The sequence below is a fragment of the Pyxicephalus adspersus genome, chromosome 5, assembly GCF_032062135.1.
Source record: "Pyxicephalus adspersus chromosome 5, UCB_Pads_2.0, whole genome shotgun sequence".
In the NCBI taxonomy this organism is placed as follows: Eukaryota; Metazoa; Chordata; class Amphibia; order Anura; family Pyxicephalidae; genus Pyxicephalus; species Pyxicephalus adspersus.
In genome coordinates, this window is record NC_092862.1 from 59597768 (window position 1) to 59619643 (window position 21876).

The 21876-nt window shown below is 37.5% G+C and overlaps 1 protein-coding gene across 4 annotated transcripts in view; it reads left to right on the forward strand.

Moving 5' to 3' along the window:
* KIF13A (kinesin family member 13A) overlaps positions 1-21876 on the forward strand; it is a 110697-nt gene that overhangs the window by 36608 nt on the left and 52213 nt on the right. For all 4 annotated transcript variants that reach the window (XM_072411640.1, XM_072411642.1, XM_072411641.1 and 1 more), the window contains exons 4-6: positions 12420-12480; positions 19654-19746; positions 20487-20667. In XM_072411640.1, the coding sequence (XP_072267741.1) occupies positions 12420-12480; positions 19654-19746; positions 20487-20667 (335 nt within the window). The remainder of the gene's footprint in view (positions 1-12419; positions 12481-19653; positions 19747-20486; positions 20668-21876) is intronic.

Consider the following 21876-nt stretch of genomic DNA (forward strand, 5'->3'; position numbering starts at 1 on the left):
ATGATAAATTGTGAACAAGTTATTTGCCATGCAAAGTAGAAAGGCTAAAAGGGCTTTGGAGGGTCAATCTGCTCACAAGTGATATCTTGGCTTTGGGTGGATACAGGCTGACTGAATCAGTCACTGGTTTCTTTTATCGCTGGATGCACCTGCTCTTCCCAAAAGGCTCAGAAATAAATCTAGGTTGGGGTGTAAACAATCATTTAGTAATATTCCCTTTGTATGAAATATGGGTATGAACTTTCTGACAATAAACAGGTACATTTTTATCCACAAAGACATGTTGCATGAGTGCATACGGTAAATATAACTAGCTTGTTACATCGTGCCCCCTGACCCAGACTTTATTTGTTGGTATATAGATGTGCCGGCAACAAATAGGAAGAACATTGGACTGCTGGTCAAACACAGAATGCAGCAGCTCACATAGCTAGAGCAATTTGTGGTATATTACTGGAGTTGCTCATGGTAACGGGATGCTTACAGGGCAGATAAGAGGCAGCAGACTCCAAAAGTCCAAAGTAACAGCAGGTTTATTTGTTTAGGCAAGTGTTACAGCCCTTCACAACAAAAAAAAACAAACAGTAGCCCGGCTGGGCCTCTGGCTACCTCACTTCGTTGCCTTCTCTTACTAACACACACTAAATCAACACTGTTTCACTCACAGTTGTAATCTGGTTTTGCCTGCTGGCTTTCCTGGAACTCTGTCCACTTTCATGCGGCCTGGAACCCCCTCTGGCTCCCTTCACAGCCTGGAACCCTCTGGCTGCCTTCTCAGCCTGGAACCCTCTGGCTGCCTTCTCAGCCTGGAACCCTCTGGCTGCCTTCTCAGCCCGGAACCCTCTGGCTGCCTTCTCAGCCTGGAACCCTCTGGCTGCCTTCTCAGCCTGGAACCCTCTGGTAACACAGTGGCAGATCACATTCCCTCAGCCTCTTGCTGATAAATTCTCTTGGGTTGGGCCAAGTTGGGCCAAGGAAGCCACCCTTTCACTCCCTTGGCCAACTTCAGGGCCCTATAGTCCCTGGTTACTTTCTAAAAAACCTACCCAAACATCCTCACTTTCATTTCCCTGGAGCCTTTATTACACGTTTGTGACCCTCTATCACAAATTGGAATGGTGAGCAGGAGGTAATTTCTCCAAAGAACTTGCCCTAGTACAGACTATTTTAAACCGTGCTACTGCACTTGTCAAAAGAAAACTAAAAAAGGACCATATTTATTGCCATATATGTAACATGTCTGTCAATTTATTTATTAACAATACAGACAAAGGGGCACCATGCAAGAAAACATAATAAGCTATCAATGGTGGAAGATCCATATGTGATCTGTACTTGCATTGTTCCAGAAGTATCGATTTGAATATTATATTATTTAGGAGGCTTCCTTTACTTTCAGGTTTTTGATGTGTTTTACATAACAGACAATGTATTAGGATAAGTAGCACATCCATACAGCACAGGTACATGAAACACTCCAAAACAATGGAACTAGAATTCCCAGTAGGAATATTTTACTTTGTAGTAAGGGCATAAACAATGTATTGGTAATATTCCACAAAGGTATTGGAGTCCAATAGGGGTTTAGGCCTACCTGTGTACAACCATAAAAAACAGTATTTATCTACAAGGAATTTGACTCTCATCCTAGGGCACCCCAGTTTCCCCCAAAACCTCCAAATGCATGCAGTGAAGTTAATTGAAGTACCCAGAATTTGTCCTTGGTACGCTAGGAAAATCAGTAGTAAAACCAAAGTACAGTGTGGGCTGCTGTGCACAAACTGGATGTGTGATAATACGAATAACAAACATAAACTTAAATAAATTTAAAAAATTATAATTAAAAAAAAAATGTAAATACCATGTTCAAATTCACTAGCATTCAAATAATGCTAAGCATGGCTTTGTATTTGGCTTTTTTCAATAATTGGACCAATCTTTGTTCTCTCTCTGAATGCCCAGATCTTTAGTTAGGCTGTGTCATGTACAACAAAATTAGATTTAAAGATTAAAACTGTGTATACAAGTATGCGAGTTGCCATTATTAAGTCCTTTGCCAGTCCTGGTCCTACCTTTACTACCGAATTACTTCCTTACCTAGAACTAGCATGCAGCCAGTGAATTCTAAAGTATTGTCAGATTTCCTGATTTACCTTTCTGCATGCTTTCTTCAGGTCAGCAACTTGATCTGGAAAGGAGATCTGGGGGTCATCCATTAAAAAATGATATTTCTATTTTAAAAGTGGAACTAAATTCCCAGTTTTACAAAGATTAAAGATTAGTCAGGTGGTTATTGCAGAACGGGACAGGTGCTGTCTTTTCTGCAATAACCTGACTTGCCTGCCGTGCGCATGTGCAGCATCAGCTTTGGTTGCCAAGGAATCCCGGCGATCCCGGCGTCCCTTGCGTGTGCCGGGGATGAATAAACTCCCTTGTGCCTGTGTGGGAGTTATGTCATCCTGGCACGTCCAATCAGGATGCACAAAGGAGAAGAAAAGAAGATGGCAGCGCCCTGCAATGGAACACATGGGAGTTGTTGGGCTTTAGTTCCACTATAAACTAGAGCTGTCCCTAGTGTATAATCTGTAAGCGTTTTCAGTTATCATATAAACTGATGACATTTGTGCTTTTATTTCCTCTCGACTTAGTTATGTTGTAAATGTGATGTTATTGCAGTTAGTAAACACATTAAGCCTGGGAATATCTAATCGCCCAGAGAAGCAGGGATGTAGTGCAGGGTTGTGCACTGAGCGTATGTAACACATCTTAAATCCTCCTGGAATTTCGTGGGATGAGTCAAATTCTTTCAGCAGCTGCTCCACTACTAGACATAAGGGCAGAGACTATACAGATTATTTTCTGCTCTCCCAGAGCAAATATTTTATAACCCTGCAATTATTTGTGGGCAGCTTTTAAGCTTAAAAATGACTTTGTATAGCTTGTGTGACATTACACATAATTCCTACCTTCCAAGACCAAACCATACATATAAAAGTAGACTACTAATTAGGTTTTTACTTAGTGTTTAAGGAAAACACAATTTGTTGTAGTTGTGAATAAGTAACCAATTAAACTATTGTCAAGGAAGACAGTAAACCCAAAATTACTAGATTGTAAGCTCTTCGGGGCAGGGTCCTCTCCTCCTGTATCACTGTCTGTATTAGTCTGTCATTTGCAATCCCTATTTAATGTACAGCGCTGCGTAATATGTTGGCGCTATATAAATCCTGTTTAATAATAATAATAATAATAATAATTCTCATATGAATGTACTATACCTAAATATATGCCAGCTAGACACATGCTCATCAGATTGTCACAACTGTGTCGGTTGATGGTCTGCTAAGTAGTACCTTCATTGTGACACAAGATCCACTTTTAAAAGGTAGCACATATTCTGCAAAAATAATAACATTCATGGTGGCATTCAGATGGTATTTAGTTGACGGTAAAAGGTTTACCTATTGCCAAGGAGATAGTGATACAAAGAAATTAGGAATAACCATACCAGCAACATTTTATAATCATCTGAACTGAAAACTGGAACTGAAATTTGATAGTTCAAAAAGGCAGGCAAAAAAGAAAGGTCAAGTCACACATTTTTCATGTGGTCTATCTGAAACTGATCTTTTCTCTATTACCTTATTTACTATGCTTGGCTTTGCACCATGTCTTCATATAGAGGAGGTCATCTTGATAAAGGCAGGTCTTTGCTTCCTCATGTCAGACTCCAGTAAGGAGAACATTAAGCAGCACAGTAGTGGCATCACCAAAGCGCACTCTAAATCTTTTAGGCTACTAGTTAAAGGCAGCGGGGTCCCATAGATCTCACAATGCAAATATACAGCTATGAGTTTGTAGGCACACTCCTATACAAGTGCAATGTTGTTTATCAAGGGAAATTCAAGATAAAACACCCTATCTTCAGGGTCTTCACAATTAACATTTCTAAATGTCCCTTATAACATTTAAATCTTAACTTTTTCAGTTCATACCCTCTTGGTGTCTAGGTGTTTGTTATGCCAACCACAACTTTCTTGAATGTTGTCATCATGAGCTCGCCTGGCCCTTCTTCCAATGTAATTAACTAACTAAAGTGTCAGTAAAATCTTTTTCGTTTTCGTTCGTAACGTTTTTCAATGTGATAGGCTCCAATCAAAATAGTTTATTTGTGTGTGTTGTTAGATTTAAAAGCTTTGCTGTAAATGGCAAATACATGGTGATCCTACCTGTAGCTTGGAATATCTATGCACTAATGCTTAGTGTCATTATTCACAACTAGTGTGGCTACAAGGGTATAGAAGGGTTAACCTACACTTTGTGGTCCTGCCTTAAAAAGTCCCTTCCCACTCTAATAAAATGTTAATACCAGAGCTTGCAATGGTCAATGTGGTTCTTTTATGTGACTGTTTAATTGCAAGGCTTAAGTTTAGCATGGTATGGCTTGATCTTGTGCATATTTGAACCAATAAATTACCTCTAGGCCCAGGATACAGGGCTCACCCTAGGATCAAGGGAAAAGTAGTGGAACTGGGAAAAATGTATGGTTTATGGTGGACAGGTATGATGCACATTCATTTCTTTTCTTTCCTTCTTTCTTTCTTTCTTTTTTTTCTTTTTCTTTCTTTTCTTCTTTCTTTGTTTTTCTTTTCTTTCTTTCTTGTCTGTGATCACAATTTTAATCACTCTCACCTGTTCAGGTTCAGCTCCTTTTCCAGGTGTTGGATCTGTGCTCATTTTGATTGGTCAGGCCAGAATGATATAATTCCAGTGCATGTATGTGAGACAGCCCAGTGGGATACCCAGCATATCCAGCAGCCTATGGAGAGCTGCAAATGTGCAGCTTAGAGTTTTTTTTAAGGAAAAGGGATTGCAAAGAGACAGGTAAGTATGTTTTATTGCAGAAGGGGCATCTGTCCCTTCTGTAATAAAAATCTTGCCTGCTTGCAGTGTTTTATTGCATGATTATAGTTCCGCTTTAAAGGAAACGGTATAAACTTCATCACACTTTATTAAACTTTGCAAGCCCGGACAGGTTTAATAGAGGAAAGATTGCAGGACAAAAACACTGTATGTATTAGGGGAATGAATGGACTCTAAGCTGTTGCGCCTGGAATGCTCTCAGCTATGGGGCTCACATGCCTGTGCTTTTTAAAGATTATTTCATGAGAAAGCACTTAACCATGACTTTCCAAAGCATCCCCTGCTTGTTTGTTCTTTATACCCTGCCTAGTCTTGCACTCTTTTTTAGTCTTTTTTTTCCTGACTGGTATTTCTACAGCCAGACACAATTGTCACACTGTGCAATTAACTTATCAGCATCCTGCATGACCTGACCAACTGGGGATCAGTCAGGTCATACCAAAGGGGTATGTTATGTAAATATAACCCACATTTTAGCGTTAGATTTGGAGCTCTGGATTTTCTGCTGTGTATGCTCACAACTTTTAGAATTGCTTGCCATTATCAGGTCCTTTAGGCTAGCCATACACTAATCAATATTTTTTATTGGTTAGATTGGAACAGTGAGTTAGTTAATTATTCATATTCATAATTATTATTTTGGCAGAATTCTGATGACAAATTGACTTTTAATCTTCTGTGAACATTGTAAGCACTTCCGTCATTGTCAGACAAGTATCATTGCAATGGTTACCACATTTTACGTACTGTGCAGAACAATAGGACTCTCTGGTTTAATACACATGACCAATTAGGTGTCCCAAAATGAATCAATTTATTTATGAGTATGGTATGATAAGGAATATTTCTTGGTAAATCTGGGAACCAATTTATCTTAAAATTTCTCACATATAGTCTACATGCGGAGGACATCAAAGTTTAAAAGACACCTGTCATAAAATGCAGAGTAGAATGCCTGCATTTGAAGGTCCCTCTGTACTTCTACATACTAGCTATGGTAGGAAGCCAGTTTGCAGGTGTGAAAGTGATGTAAATCTGTATTCCATCCAATGTCCAAAAGGACTGGAGGTATACAAGACACCAATGGTATGAAATTCCCGCTTAAGCGGGAGGTAACCTACGGGAAAGTAGGTGAGGGCACCCATGGGAGCTAATTGTAAAGGTTTAGCACTTCCACTTGGAATAGATGTGCTGGATCAATAGAAGAATGTGGAAATATTATATAAAAAAGCATGAATATGTGAAGGCATATGGCACGCAAGGACTGCTTTGTGCTGAATTTTGCCAGGACATAAAGGACATGTCAGGACATAAAGAGCACACAATATGTCCCTTTAATTACATACACATTCCTCATGCTTTATACTTTTGAAGATCCTGCGAATACAGAAACAGAAATAAACATAAATCTCTACATGGTTCCTAGGTTGTTTTGTGAACTGAGAGCTGTCAGCACTGTCCATTTGTCTTTTGCTAAACTACCTAAACCCACTCCCTATCCTGTTCTGCACAACATAGAGACTAATAATTACATTGCCCCAAAATAACTAGAAGGGCTTATTAGAATTCCTAAACATTTCTCAGTATAGGTGCACAAGATACAAGGCAGTTCTGTTTAACACTTTAGGGATCTGAGCAGCCAGGCAAACTCCCAAGTGTAATATATATATTATAAATGGCTTGCATACATTTATAACAACTCAACCCTAACCTCTCTAGCTACGTGTACTATAAAGCAAGTAATTCTCAAGGATCTTAACAAAGCCTCCAAAAGGGTGGTGGTCAACTTGAAAATTATAAAGAGCCTTTAGTATGGCCCCCAAAACTTCCAGGTAGCCACACAATAGTATATTGTTGTTTTTGTTTATTATTGTGCATTTAAAATTAATGCATTTTAGTACATTTTTTTAAATTGCAGTACACACTAAAGTAAAAGTTGTGGGTATCATTGCCATCAGTGGACACCATACTGATTCACAGCTCTGATGTCAGTAAATCAGGAAGTCAGTAACAACCCCCTACATTGGTGTCAGAGAACACAATAATACCCTCCAGCATGGATATCGCTGAACACAAAAATAACCCCAAGCATCAGTATTGGAGGTAACAATAAAAACTGGGGATGAGTGCCATAAAAACCCTCAGCATTAGTGTTGGTGACTGAAATAAAAACCCCCAGGTGGAAAAAGTGATTACCCCACCTCTGGTGCCAGTGGTGCAGATCTAAGCCACATGTGCGTGACAGGTGGCAGACCATCCCAGGACATCCCAGTACTAGAACAACAGTTTGATGTATGTTTACATTAGGAAGTAGCAAGGACAAAATTCTGCAGCAGTATTAGTCTATGTTCAGGCCCACGGCATGATCAGGTTTTCCTGTGTAGCTCCCTGCAGCTGGCTAATTTGTTTATAGTGCTTTTACTGCAAAACATGTAAATACTTTATTGTGCATAATCTAGGCACTGATTTGCTTTAAGTGTTTAAAATTCCATAGTATTTGCATCGAAACTATAAATTTACACCATTTAAATAAAATTCTGAAAACCTGCAAACTTTCCTGCTCAATCAAATCTTGCCATGTACAGGTATGAATTTATTTTAAACTGCAAAGTTCAGCATGCACAGTATATTATATAAGAATTTTATTGGATGCTATGGATTAATGTGCTTTGCATTATGTTTCGGATATAGCGTGGCTCTGGGGATAAAGCAAATATCACTGAATTCAGATTATTCTTACATTCCTACGCTGTTTCATACAGTGATTTTGCTGTAGTTTTTTTCTAGTAATGCAGATGATTGCTTTGCCATTGATAGATGTAAACCCAGTAAATAATCTGCCATGACTTCTGCATTTGTGCTTTGTTAAAGCTTCTCATCGTCTGGCTCTGTGATTTCCCAGTGCTTTAACAATGGAATATTTGTGTGACTCGGTCATGGCATGTCGCCGGTCTTATTAGAATTTTTTTTTCTACTGGGATTTGCTAATTCATGAAAAAAAGTATTTTCTCTCTCTCCTAGGCTTGGTATTAAAAGAGTAAATAAGGATTTATTACACTAACTATTGGAACAAATGGCACCAGTGTGTGTGAAGGCATTCCAGGGCATAGGTTTATTTTATATAATCAAAGTGGTTATGAGATGTGGGTTAATGTATTATTTTTAGAGATATATCACATAACTCATCTGTCCAGTTAGGATCACACAGTTTATACTCCTGTTCCCTGTTTAACTGGTAAAAGGGTCCCATAAAAATAACAAAACCAGTGATTGTTTTATAATGTTAGTTCTGCTCTATACTGGGTATTTGCTCCACCAGAATAGGCAACCTGAAACCTGTCATTCACTCATTCATTGTTTACCTTTGGCAGACTCAACAGGCTACCATTTTGGTAAGGCCTAATCCTATCATCCTGACACAAATGACAGTTCTTTTTCTAAAGTCTGGTTTGTCAGGCTTTAAGCCCATCCTTTGTAATCTGTTCTCATTTAAAGCATTTGTACACGTGACGTTACTATTACTCTGTGTGTGTATGTATATATATCTATAAATATAAATATACATACATACAGTGTATAAGTGGATTATACATAGAATACAATGATTGACTCCTAATGAGAATATCTTAAAAATTTGGGCACTTTTAATTAATAATGAATTAACCTTAAGGTTGATCAAAGATTGTGAATGGCAGTTCTATGGACTAGTTAGTCCCCTTGGACCACAGTGGGGCCACTTAGCAGGCAATTGACCAGATAGTTTGTAACTGCTTTAGCACATTTTAAAATCTTCCTTCTAGGGGACCAGCCTGTACAGCAGGCAGTATAGGAGCTCTTCCTGCTGTTTATTATTATTCGGGTCCCCCTCTTGTTATAGTAAGTATTGACATGGGCTTCTGTTGCTGGTTGCAGGAAGTTCTTCCCGACTTTACAGTTTAATAGGACAGAACAGCAGTTTTTATGGTTATTATATCCTAGTAAATTATTGATATCAGAAAGATATTGATCATTTATCTGAACATGTACAAATGCAAGGGTGAGACCTGCTTTGGGATCAAGTGATCTTTCGGGGCGTCTGGCAACTTGGTCACTTGCACCGCAGAGCTGGAGAACCATCATCTGCAGATTTAACAGCTTTTTCTGTACTACTCACTGCCGCCTCAGTCTCCCTTTTCTGATTTGCAACCCCCATTCATGCAGCATATTGTGCCCAATAAAAAAAACTTTCTATTCGCATGTAAGTTTCCTTGCTGACAAATATGGGGATGAAGATGTCCTCCATGCCTGACAGAGGTTCTAACCCTACATTACTCCCTAGGCCTAGGAACACAGCTATGTATGACCTGTCAGATGCCCTATAAAATAATTTTTTAGTCTGGTCAGTAACTTAAAGCTGTTATTTCAGCTCTACACTTTTTTGCTTCTATTGACTGCTAAATGACCTAACAGTCTGCTGAGCCATTGTTGAATAATTACTCTATAGCAGACGTTTAGTCCATTTTTACTTTAACTATAAACAGTCTCCACTTCCGCAAATTATGGACAAGTTAGAAACTGGTATATATGAGAAAACAAAATTACTTCTTGTGCCTCCATGTGAAGGATTATGTAACCCTTTTTTTCATGGAGCTGCCAAACTCTCTCCGCAGATGCCAGTGCTTTTCCTGTGGGCCTACTGTGTGTGAATTCCTCTTTTTATCTGTGTATTGTCTCTTACTTCACTTACCCTATATTTTATAATCTGACATATCAGTACTACTCTATTTATTACTAATTTGCATGCGGAATGTTTAATACATTTCACATTCTGAATTATGGAATATAGTAATGTACAGAATAGTCCCTGCAAATTGTAGTTCATGTCAAATCCAAAACATGTCTGGACTTTGCAAACCTCAATTATCACTTAGCTATTCTTTTTTAATATTAGACCATGAAGTTTTATACCAATTCAGAAAAGATGGGTTTGGTGGATAATTGAAGTCATTGAATGCCATTAATGATGACTGCAGCTATAAAAACAATGGAGGAGCTCTATCAGAAATGATTTATTAGAGGTAGAAGTCTTCTCCATGCATTAGAACCTTTTTCTAATGTTTGGATTTGCAAAGTGTTGGAACTTAACATAATGAATGTGCTTTCATAAAAAAGGGTGAGTGAGAATTGGTATGTTGTATAAAATATAATTGCTGGAATCTTTTTAAGATGAATTAAGGTAATTTGTTTTTTTTTAGATTTAGATTTATATGGGTTGGCTCCTTTGATAGGCTTTCAATATTGTGTGTGTTCTCATGGAATTTATTATGGAGTTCTAGATTTCCTCTAACATTGGCAGCACAACATGGCAGCACGGTGGCTCACAGTGGTAGAAAAATAGTTCTATTTCCACCATCACTCAGAAAAGCAAAGAGGCATTTAAACCAAACTTTCTGGACATATGACACCTTTGTACAGAGACTGATGGGTCTAGCTCAGTGTTTCATTGTACAGCACAATGGTATATGAGCTAGAGCTATAAAAAATCTTTAAATATAAAATTGTATGTATGCATGTATGTATGTATGTTCCACCATCACTCCAAAACGCATGGAGACATTTCAACCAAACTTGCCATACATATGATGTGAGTGCACCAGTCATCCTTGTACAGCACTGTTCTATATGTCAGATCTATTTTTGGATGTATGTATGTGTGTATGTCATCACACGGAAATGCATGGAGACATTTAAACCAAACTTGCTAGACATATGACTCATGTGAGTGCACCGCTGACTAGTGTGTGACTGTGGGGGGGACATTAGAATGTCAGCACCTCTGTACAGAGACTAATGGGTCTAGCTCAGTGTTTCATTGTACAGCACTATAGTATATGTCAGTACTATAAATCTATATATATAAAAATGTATGTATGTATGTATGTATGTGTGTATGTCATCACTAAGAAACGCATGGAGACATTTCAACCAAATTTGCTATGTTCCACCATCACTCGGAAACGCATCAACCAAACTTGCTATGTTCCGTCATCACTCGGAAACGTATCAACCAAACTTGCTATGTTCCACCATCACTCGGAAACGCATCAACCAAACTTGCTATGTTCAACCATCACTCAGAAACGCATCGAGACATTAAAACCTAATTTGCTAGACATATGACTAAGACTCATGTGAGTGCACAGCTGATCTTTGTACAGCGCTGTAGTATTTGTCAGAAGTATAATTGCATGTATGTATATATGTCTGTATGTATTGCTCAGTGACAGGTTGCCTTTTGCTTATACTTTTACATATTTTTTCTGGCCTGTATTATAATGCCTTTGAGAAAACGTAAGGCAACTGGTCGAGTGCAACCAAAGGCAAAAAAATGAAACAACACCGTAGACAACAAAATCACTATAGCTTTGATTCCTTTTCCTGTATAATATAAGATTGCAATAAATAAATACCCAGGCAACCCCGGGTTATCAGCTAGTTGAGTAATAAAACCAGAGGTCCAGCACGGCAGCCGGCCAATAAGCTGTAGCAACTTCAATGTTTAGCAAATGATTGAAGTTATAGAGAATTTTAAGGAAAACTAGAAACCCCGTATTTAGATCCTTTTTGTTGCATTATGAAGTAGACTGGTATATTCTGATATGGCATGTGGCCTGAACACATAATTCACTACAGTAATATACTGGAGACCTTTGACCTAATACATTTCTTATAACTCTTATACCATATAAAAGAGAGGCACCTTTTCATAATTTGTATACCATATAAAAGGAAAAAAGCACCCTTTCAGAAGTCACATGTATATTTCATTAGCTTTAAGTTGAGGAATGAAGAACGCTTCTTTTATTACTGGACAGCGATCAGCAAGATCTGTAAGGCTGCAGATGGAGAAGTGATTTATGTGTTCAGTGTGGGGAGCAGTAAATTAATTCTTTTACAGATCACCTCCAGAATGTCTGAAAGTGTTGTGTTTTCAGACCCAGATAGCAAACAACAGCTGTTTTTAAATAGTTCATTACTATGGTTTAATAGGGCGGCATCTTCATATCAGACAAAGAGTAAATAGTGCTCAGTTTTTTTTAGCACAGATTATCAAATTGATTTGATTATGATGGATTGTTGTCCTTACTCTACTTTTTACTCTATATTTGTTTTATGTGTTATATTAAACCTGTAGTTTGGAATCATGTCATCTTGTGCTACAATTATGTGATGATTTACAAAATATAAAATGGAAAAAGTTTTCTCCACAAATTTAAATATTGGATAGGGTAGGAAAGGGTTGGACCTTCTGTCAACTTTTTATTGCTGTCTGGTGGCCATTGTTACACATCTCGACTACCCAAAACTATACATCCCCTTAAATGTAGCCTTTCTTCATCCTTCACATGTAAAACACATACTTTTATTCCTATATAAGTAAATATATGTAATTTGTAATATTGATAAAAACGTAATATGTTAATATAGAAAAAACTGATTTATATCTTTATTCATAGGTCTTTGCATTCGATTACTGTTTTTGGTCAATGGATGAGACGAACACTTCAAAATATGCAGGTAAGCTGTACTTCTACTTCAGTTGAGTGCAAAAGACTGTTTGTGGAACAATACAACTATTACCTGACCTAAAAACCTACCCATGTGATCTATGTTCAAGAAAAAAAAATTCTGGCTGTTATAGGTTAGATATGTAATTATAAAAAAAAAAATCTTTCCGCACACGGGTAATCCTTCATATCAGTATTAAACTGTACCATCAATGGTGTTTTAAAGCACTTACATGGGGTAAAAAAAGTTAGTATACTAGCATTTATATTATGGATGAAGTTTATTGACGGTTTTGCAACGAGAAAATACAGTCCTAGTATTCTTAAGGGTATACAAATATTGTGTAAGTTTGCTGGATTGTTGAATTTTCAGAATTTATCTAAAATTTACAGTTGCAATTAGATGAAATGCAGTAATTCTAACTGAAGCCAAACCTTTTTTTATTTTTCTTTTGGGCGGTGTGCAGAATCCTTTTTTCTGTCTGTGGCCCAATGCAAGAGATTTCTTCATACTTTGAGCCTAAATTTTAGGGCTGAAAGTGAAGTACAGGTAGTCCCCGGGTTAAGGACACCCGATATACAGACGGCTCCTAGATACGAACGTGGCTTCCCTGCTCGTGTGCAGGACGGAGGCTGGTTGGGGGGGAGGGGGTGGTTTGCATGATTTGCAGAAGAAATCTTTTGCTAAACACAGCTGAGGTTGTGGGTGATCTTAGAGGGGTGAGCTCTTTCTGCAGCCTCTTGTAACTCTTTAATTACCAAGACAAACTCTGCAGTTGTTTAATTTTGCATATCAAAGCACAGCTTGCTCCAGAAGGTAATGAATGTCTAGGCTCCATAAAGATTTTTTTTTGCTTTGTGATTAACTGACAGTGAAGATTTTATACAGTAACTGACACCACATTACCTAATAATATGTTGAGACAAACATCTGTCCTTAATTGCATTTAGTAAAATAATGTAGCTGTTTTCGGACTCAAATTCAACTTAAAGCGTACCTAAACTTAGAATTTTCACTTTACATAAAATGGTAGACAATCCTTTAATGTAAAGTAAAAATTCTGTTTTTTTTTTTTAGATTCAACACCCCCCCCCCTTTTTTTTTTAAGGGTGCCGCACTGCCCCCTAATTCCCGGGAGGCTCATGGGTGCTCTTTTTGCGCATGCCCGAGATGGAGCCTTTTCGTATAAAGGGAAAAAAATTGCCAATCCCACGCATGTGTAGTGAGATCAGCAAGTTTTTTTCCAACCTACATCACCCGATCTCGCTCCTGGGTCGGGTGACGTAGAAAGAAGAACCCGGAAGACAGATGTCGAAACAACGTAGTACCGGATGGACGAGACTTCTGAATGTATCGTACTGCTCTGCGGGATTGAAGGTACGTTTTTTTTTGTGTTTTGGGGGAATTTGAGTTTAGTTCCTCTTTAAGAACAAACCTACAGTCCCTATCTCCTATGTAACCTGGGGACTACCTCTATAACCTCCTGATTTCCTATCTGACGTGTGCAAGTCAGAACAGCAGGTAAAGCTACGTACACACTTCCAATTATTATCGTTGGAAAACGAACGACGAACGTTCATGCACGATATATACGAACGATCGTATAGCACCGATCCTGCACATAGAGTTAACGACACGATCGTTCGTAGATATTGTACACACAATAGATACGATCGTTTGAGCGATAGAGGAACTATGTGCACGACAGGAAAGTGAACGGACGTTCGTTCATCACGCATGCTCTGAACATGGACGATCAACGAACGACCGTACACACGAACGATGTTCAACGATCGTCGTCCAATCCGATCCGTCGGTCCGGTCGTTCGTTTCCAGCGACTTTCCTCGTTCGTCGGCGTCGTTGGTTACTTTTTTACGAACGATTTTTTGCCCAATCGATCGTTCGTCGTTCGATTGGAACGATAAAAATTGGAAGTGTGTACGCACCTTAAGGGGAAATCCTTTCAATGGTGGCAAATCTGGTGATAAAAGTACAATATGTTATGTACTGAAGGGAAGGTTCAGAATCTTATCAGTACTTTATTGCTTTCTGTGTCCTTATGAGGGGGATTCCCTAACTGGGTGTCAGACACAACAGAAAGCTATATTTCCTCTTTAAAGGACAGCATTACGATTCTAACTGGAAAGTTTCCACAATAGGGACACAAGTGACATAAAAAGCATTCAGGTTCCCATCAAAAATTTGAAAAAAACGTTTTGGTTGCAGTTGGGGTTTATATTATTTTTTTAACCATCATTATTGAAATAATTGTAAAGTTCCACATTTCATTAGAATTAAAGTCACGTATTTAGTGAGCTAAAGTCTAGGATATGACCTAGCAGGACTGTTCACTGATAAGACTGTTAGTTGCCCCATTTTTCATGTGAGCCTGGGGCAAATACACTTGATGGACATGTGAACCATGTTGACACGGCATTCTGTTCATAATGTGCATATTGTTTTGTTTTGTGGTTTATACATACAGACTTCAAAACTGCTCTACTATTCCTATCACAGCATCTTTGCATTGTTAAAACAAACCTATAGCATATGTTCTGCGCAGTTCAGTGCCTTCAGGCTTTTCAGCAGTATATTTTTCCTTCTTCCCAAAATACATCTTACACATTTGCAGTGATTATCAAAACGTTAATTGGATTTTTACATATTATATCATCCTAACCTAGACTGACAATTTGTTAGACATAAAGCTTGGTTTAGCCTCTGAAAAAATATATACAGTGAAGAAAAGATAAATCACTCACATGCAAGATGTATTATATGTATATCTTTTCTGATTACTTAATAGTACTTTTGTTTCCAGTCTCTTAGAAAAGTTGTCTTGGGTACTGTAGGAATTTGGCCCAGAATCAGGAGGCTCTGAACAAAAAAACATTTTATTACATGAGTCACAGAAGAAAAAAAAAGGAGAACAAAAAAAAAGGAGAACTTGAATGCAGTGAATATTGCCTTATCAACAGAAATTATTTAGATATTTTGTTTGGCAGATAAGAAAATTGAATCAGAATTGTTGTTAATGGTTCATAGGAATGCCAGCTTTTCAAAATGTGAAGTGTGTGGCTGTAGAATAAAAATGTATATTTTTTTATAAAGCAATAGTGGCTATACCCATCATTGGATTGCAGATGAATGGAGATGAATTGTAGCTGAGAACAAAGCAGGCACAGGTCTGGCTTAAGAAATTCTTTGAAATGACTAGTTGTTGGCACTGGAATCCCAGGTTTCAATCTTGGCCAGGTCACTAGCTGCATGCATAGATTTTGTATGTTCTTATGCTTATGTAGGTGTCTTCTCAAAATACGAGCTCTATACAAATGTTGGCATTATTTTTATTATTGTTGTTACTGACTTAGGCAGACTTTCTATAATGCCACAGCGAACGATTGCCAATAGATAGGACAGATGCTGGAACGGTGTAGGTCTTTCAGCAGATTCCAAAGGTATAACAATCAGAAAGAGGCCAAGGTTCAAGGCCAGTTAACAGTACTGATTTGGTATTGCAGCACAATTAGCAATTTCATGAAATTTGGTATTGCATCACAATAAAAAAAATGTACTTAGCCTTATAACAAAGTGGGAGGATCAGGTTCTTATGGTTGCCAACAGGAGATTTTCTTATTTACATAGGGAAGCCAGTAGGAAGCTTCCACTGGATTTTGCTGTGCCATTGAATATATGTCAAAACATGCCAGTGCAGCTTTCCTTTGCTTCTAGCTAAGCTTTTCAAAAATGTGTTATACCATTGGCCCTTGCCCAGTCTTAGTACTGTACACCTGTCATTTCTCTGATGACCCTTATCCTGTGATTCACATATAACTAAGACTGCCTATCACAAAAAAAAAATGGTATGTCTGGCACATTTAATATAGAGATGATTGTCAATGCAAGGTGTGCACTCTAATACAAAGGTTGCTTAGCTGGAAACAAATAATGTGCTGGGGATTCATATGTACCTTTAAACGATTGTTAGCTTTCTCATGCAAGAAAAAAATAGAAAAATCAAACCGGACATCTAGAGTTTTCCTATTTTTTTATTCAAACACGTATTTAAAGTAGATGTAAACCCTCAGTGTATGGCTTTATGGTTGTTGAACCATGGCATATTATACATATTAAGAAAAACACGTTAAAAAGAAATTTTCAGCCCTCTAAAATATGACGTTTTTATTTAATGCTGACATATAACACTGCACTTCAGAAGTCATGTCTTAGTCATGTCACTAACTGTTCACCTGAGGAGCTCACAATCTAATATGCCTACCATTGTCTATATGTCATAAGCTCCGTCTAGGGCCAATTTTATAGGGAGAAGCCTGTTGACCTACCTGCGTGTTTTTGGAATGTGGAATAAAACCACAATGCCCAAGGTTCAAACCTAGGACCCTAGTCCTGCAGGCAAGAGTGCTTGCCATTCAGCCAATGTGCCCCCAGTTATTAAAACTATACCTGGTGTTCCATTGTCCAAGTCCAAGTCCTTTTGCAGGAAATCCCAATTGTACTTCTGTATCATGGTATTGGCACATGGGCTATTATGAGCTAAGTTATTCAGTTAGCATTAACATGCACATTTTCTCATATCCCCTATATCATCTCCTCACAGTATTTCCTCTTCTGTAGTGTTTTTGATCAATGTATAAATTCTTAAGCCATTACAGCTGCACTTTAACTGCTCTTATATCTGGAAAACCAGTAATAAGCATGTGTGGGATTTTTGGTCAGTACTTTCACTTATACCGTGGTTGGCCCTTTTGCCTCACACTGCAAATAAGTCATCCTCATATTTCCTTCTTGGTTCATGAAGAAAGAGGATGTAATTAACTAAATCCAAATAAATATTGTATGCATGTTGTGTGCTTTGTGGAGTTTGCCCAGTATGTTTATTTTGCTTTATGGTTCAGATTGTGGACAGCATTTTGGAAACATTTGTTTTTTGCTCACCAATTATCATTGAATTTGGGCCCAGTGAGAGTAAAAGTTTAAGCACATCAATTATTTTCAGCTGCTTGTTTATGTTTGAAGTTTTTTTTTTTAGTAAGATGATGTTCCAATATTTATTAGTTTGTTGTCCCATGTTGATGCCCACCGAGTGGCTTAGTATATGTGAATCCAGAACAAAAGACCAGCTTGGTAAGAGCTATCTTGCTATCTGTAGATTTAAATTCTATGAATTTCTTATAGTTCAATTATGTGCACTGTTTTATGTTTTTTCTGAATGTTGCAGCATTTTGCTACCATTGTTGATTTCTGTTCTCACCGAATTGAGTGCTACTCAGTAGCAGTATGGCTAATTGAAAAAAATAGTATTTTAAAAAGTATATTTATTGTCAATAAAGCAGCATTTTTTGAAAATGGCAAAAATTATACACACAGTGTTTCAGATCAATAAATTGGAAGTTTTAGAATTTAATGTTTTCATACAACATAATACACTTTGGAAAAACTACTTCCTATTCTGTAAAAACAGATTTACTTTAAAGAATATCTCTACATTTCACTTATTTGGGTTCCGTTGGCTCTATTAATACTAAAGACCCTCTACAGAGTTTGGTTCAGATGCTTATGGTATTCGAAACATAATACTGGGTGACAGCCGGGGAAGTATCTTACCTATCAGAGCCGTTATGACTTTTCACTTCTGTGCAGGGACAACATAATGTTCTTTGCTAGAAAATAGTAGACCGCCTCCCCCCTTGCAGGCTTGGAGGGAGGCCCTCTGTTTACCCGCTCTATAGGGGCTCTACAAGAAACAATACTTTTTATATAATGCCCCTATTTAAGGATTATTGGAGTATTTATGTCCCTAGTGGAGATTTATTTGTGGTTTCAATTTATGTTAAACTCCTACATAGAAGAAAAACTTGTGTTATTTTAGCAAACAAGCTTTGACTCATGATAGGATTCACAGGTAACAAAATAAAGAAACAGAGCAAATACAGAATACAGCCAACTACAGTGTTTTTTCCAAGACTCGGCAGTCATCTTAGATTAATTGACTTTGTGACCCTGTGGCTTTGGCAGAAATCTAAGTGTATAATACTGTACACATCAAAGCTCTTGCTTGTTTAATTTTCGCATGTATTACTGTCAATGCCTGCTGAGACCTGATAGGGATACGGTGGTCAAGTCTTGACTGCATGAGCTTAAGGTCTAACTGAACTCTAGTGATTTATTACTGTAATGCATCCAGGCAGTATATATAGTAATAAGTATGATCTTCTATTACTTTTTAATTAACTAGTAAGTGCTACAGCAACTGTTAAAATACTGTGTGCTACAGCATTTTGGGTTGTTAGATTGCAGCTGTCTATTAAACCCCTCAAACCAAATAATGAACCCATCAATGGCATTCTCAGAGAGGTGTAAATATGCCCTAAGATGCTACAGATGAAGGAAAGCTCTAGGGGGGATCTTCCCTTTTTAAGACAATTGGTTTTGAAATTGATACTCCAAATAAAACATTTAACCCCATCATATATTCTGTAACATTTTGGATTTCCCATCATTTATTTAGCAATGATAATGAGCAAAAATAGAAGGGGGAAAGTTTCCCAGGTGGTGACATTGACATTTTTCCCTCCCTATCCTGTCCAAAATTAGAGGAAAACTTTTGGAAGTAAAAAAAAAAAAAGTTAGAGGTATCTAAATACAGGTTTTTCTTAATACAAGAAATTCTTATGTATAAAAAAAATATATATTGTCCAATCCAAGCTGTATTAATTTGGTCTGAGCACTAAAGGGTTTCAGTTAGCACACTGGGTCACACAAGAATGACTTTGTTATTTGGGTACAAGTTAAATATATCCTTGGCAGTTATTTCAGTTCTTAGTAATGTATAGCAGTAGGTGAGATTGGAAAGCATTGTGTAAGTCAGATCTAAATTGGCTGCCTGGTGAAAACGACGATCATTTTACCATTTCATCAGCAATAAATGCTATGCAGTAGCTGCATAATGTATGCCAGTCACACTTTTATCTCAGCTGTCGGAAGAGGAAAGGAAGTAATGACACTCAGTGATTGACCATAGTTGGCACACAGACAAGAAGACTGAGGCACTGTTCTGTATTCCCTTCTTTTATATGAGAGTTTGAAAGACATAATGCGTGTTACTGATGTCACAGGAAATAATATATTCCAAAGCTTTATAATGCTGTTTTATGCTGCAGGTCAAGAAGAAGTTTTCAAGTGCCTTGGGGAAGGAATTCTTGATAATGCCTTTCAGGGATACAATGCTTGTATTTTTGCATATGGGCAAACAGGTGGGTAAATATACATTTTAGTATATTTTAAGTATTAAAAAATAGGACATCGCTTGCACTATGTGTAATAAACAGTATAAAGTAGATAATAATTGTTAAGCTGATGTCAGGGTATCTGATACATGCAGACTTTATTACTCACCCTATTAAGTAATTACTGAAAACTGAAACAATCTAAAACTTCTCGTTGCTCACCAAAATCCATTGTTATGCGATGAGTTATACAGTGGTGGGTCCTCTCATGAAGAGAGTGGCAGCAAAAAGATTTGTTCTTGGTGAGCCTGTACACCCGCAGGAAATTACTGTTCCTCATTTGTTAAAGAGGCATTGCAAAGACTCATTTAATATTGAATCAAGCAAATAAAACTTACATCAATTTGCTGTTAGTTTTCGGCCCTGTTCCCGTCATTACCAAGAAAAGACTTAGATGCTGCAGACAGTGTAACTTCTGTGTTACATTGCCAATGGCCAAAGACGATTATGGTAGACCTGAAACAGCCAGCAGTTAAAATTGTGGCATCAGGCATGCTGTGGTGCTAGGATCCTGGAGGAGCACTTAGAAAAATAGGTGCCTGCCATTATCGGCAAGTATGCTATGACGAGGCTTTTGAAAGGGCACTTAGATTTTTTAGGTGAGAGCTCAGCAATGCAACATATGATTCTTAGTACAATATTCAATTAATGTGTGATCTGTGTATAAGTGGCAATACTTATTTTTCCTTTTAATTTTATATTTGTAGGTTCAGGAAAATCCTTCTCCATGATGGGGACAGCAGATCAGCCCGGCCTTATCCCACGGCTCTGTTGTGCTTTATTTTTGAGAGCTACAGAGTTGGAAAATGACTCTCAGACCTTCAAGGTGGAAGTCTCCTATATGGAAATTTACAATGAGAAGGTTAGAGATCTGTTAGATCCTAAAGGGTAAGTGCTAAAAAAAACATGCAAAATGTATCACATGTACTAGTCTGTATTTTCTTTTTTATTGTTCATACATAAATTTGTCCCTACTAGTGATCTTTATAAAGAAATAGATTCTTTTAGGGCTCTATTTATAAAACAAGGAATCTGTCATTCCCTCAGACATTCCCTGTTGGGGATCAATTACTTCCATTAAAACACATGGACCTGGAAGACTCCCATGAGGGAATGTCTGATTCACTGTTATAAATAGAGCGATTTGTGTTTCCTTCTTAATGAGAATGTATAGTTGTTTTGTACATTTGTTTATAATTTGTTTTATAGTAGGCAATGAAAACTATAATTGTTTTCAAAAGTTATTTTTTCCCATCAGATAAAAAAAGATTAAATATCAAAATTTAGTATTTTTCAGTCTATGAGTAAAAATGTCTTTTTTCAAAGGTCTTCTAAACCCATTGTTTTCAGAGCTTTGTAGTCACATTTTAAACAAGGAACTGAATGTTTTAAAGCAGGGACTCTTTCCTTAATAAATGGCTCAGTACAACATTTCAGCTAACCAAATCCAACTACAAGGCAGACAGCTACTGCAGCCCTCTCTCTTCCGATAACCAACAGGGCTCTGGGAACTATTTTGTCATTTAATAAATGCTTTTTTACAACAAAGAATATATATATTAAATAAAATATTTATTTTTAGACAGCCACATTCATGGCAGCCTCCAGTGGTTCAGCAAAGTATGTATGTGCAGTAGGATAAGAATTCAGCAGGGATGTTTTGGAAGAAAAATTGTGGATGCCAATCCTGTTTTAAGTCAGTGACTCAGAAAGTGCTCAAACCATTTACTGTATATGCTATGATAGACTATTATTATTATTATTATTATTATTATTATTAATAAACAGGATTTATATAGGGCCAACATATTACGCAGCGCTGTACATTAAATATGGATTGCAAATGACAGACTAATACAGACAGTGATACAGGAGGAGAGGACCCTGCCCCGAAGAGATTACAATCTAGTAGGTGGGGGAATTTCACACACAATAGGATGGGAGATATGCAGTGGTGGAAAGTAGTGGCGGTTTCAAAAAACAGAAGAAGACTTGTAGGCAAGTTTGAAAAAATAGGTTTTGAGCGCTCTTTTAAATGAGCAGAAAGTAGGAGCAAGCCGAATAGGACGAGGAAGACCATTCCAGAGAGTCGGGGCA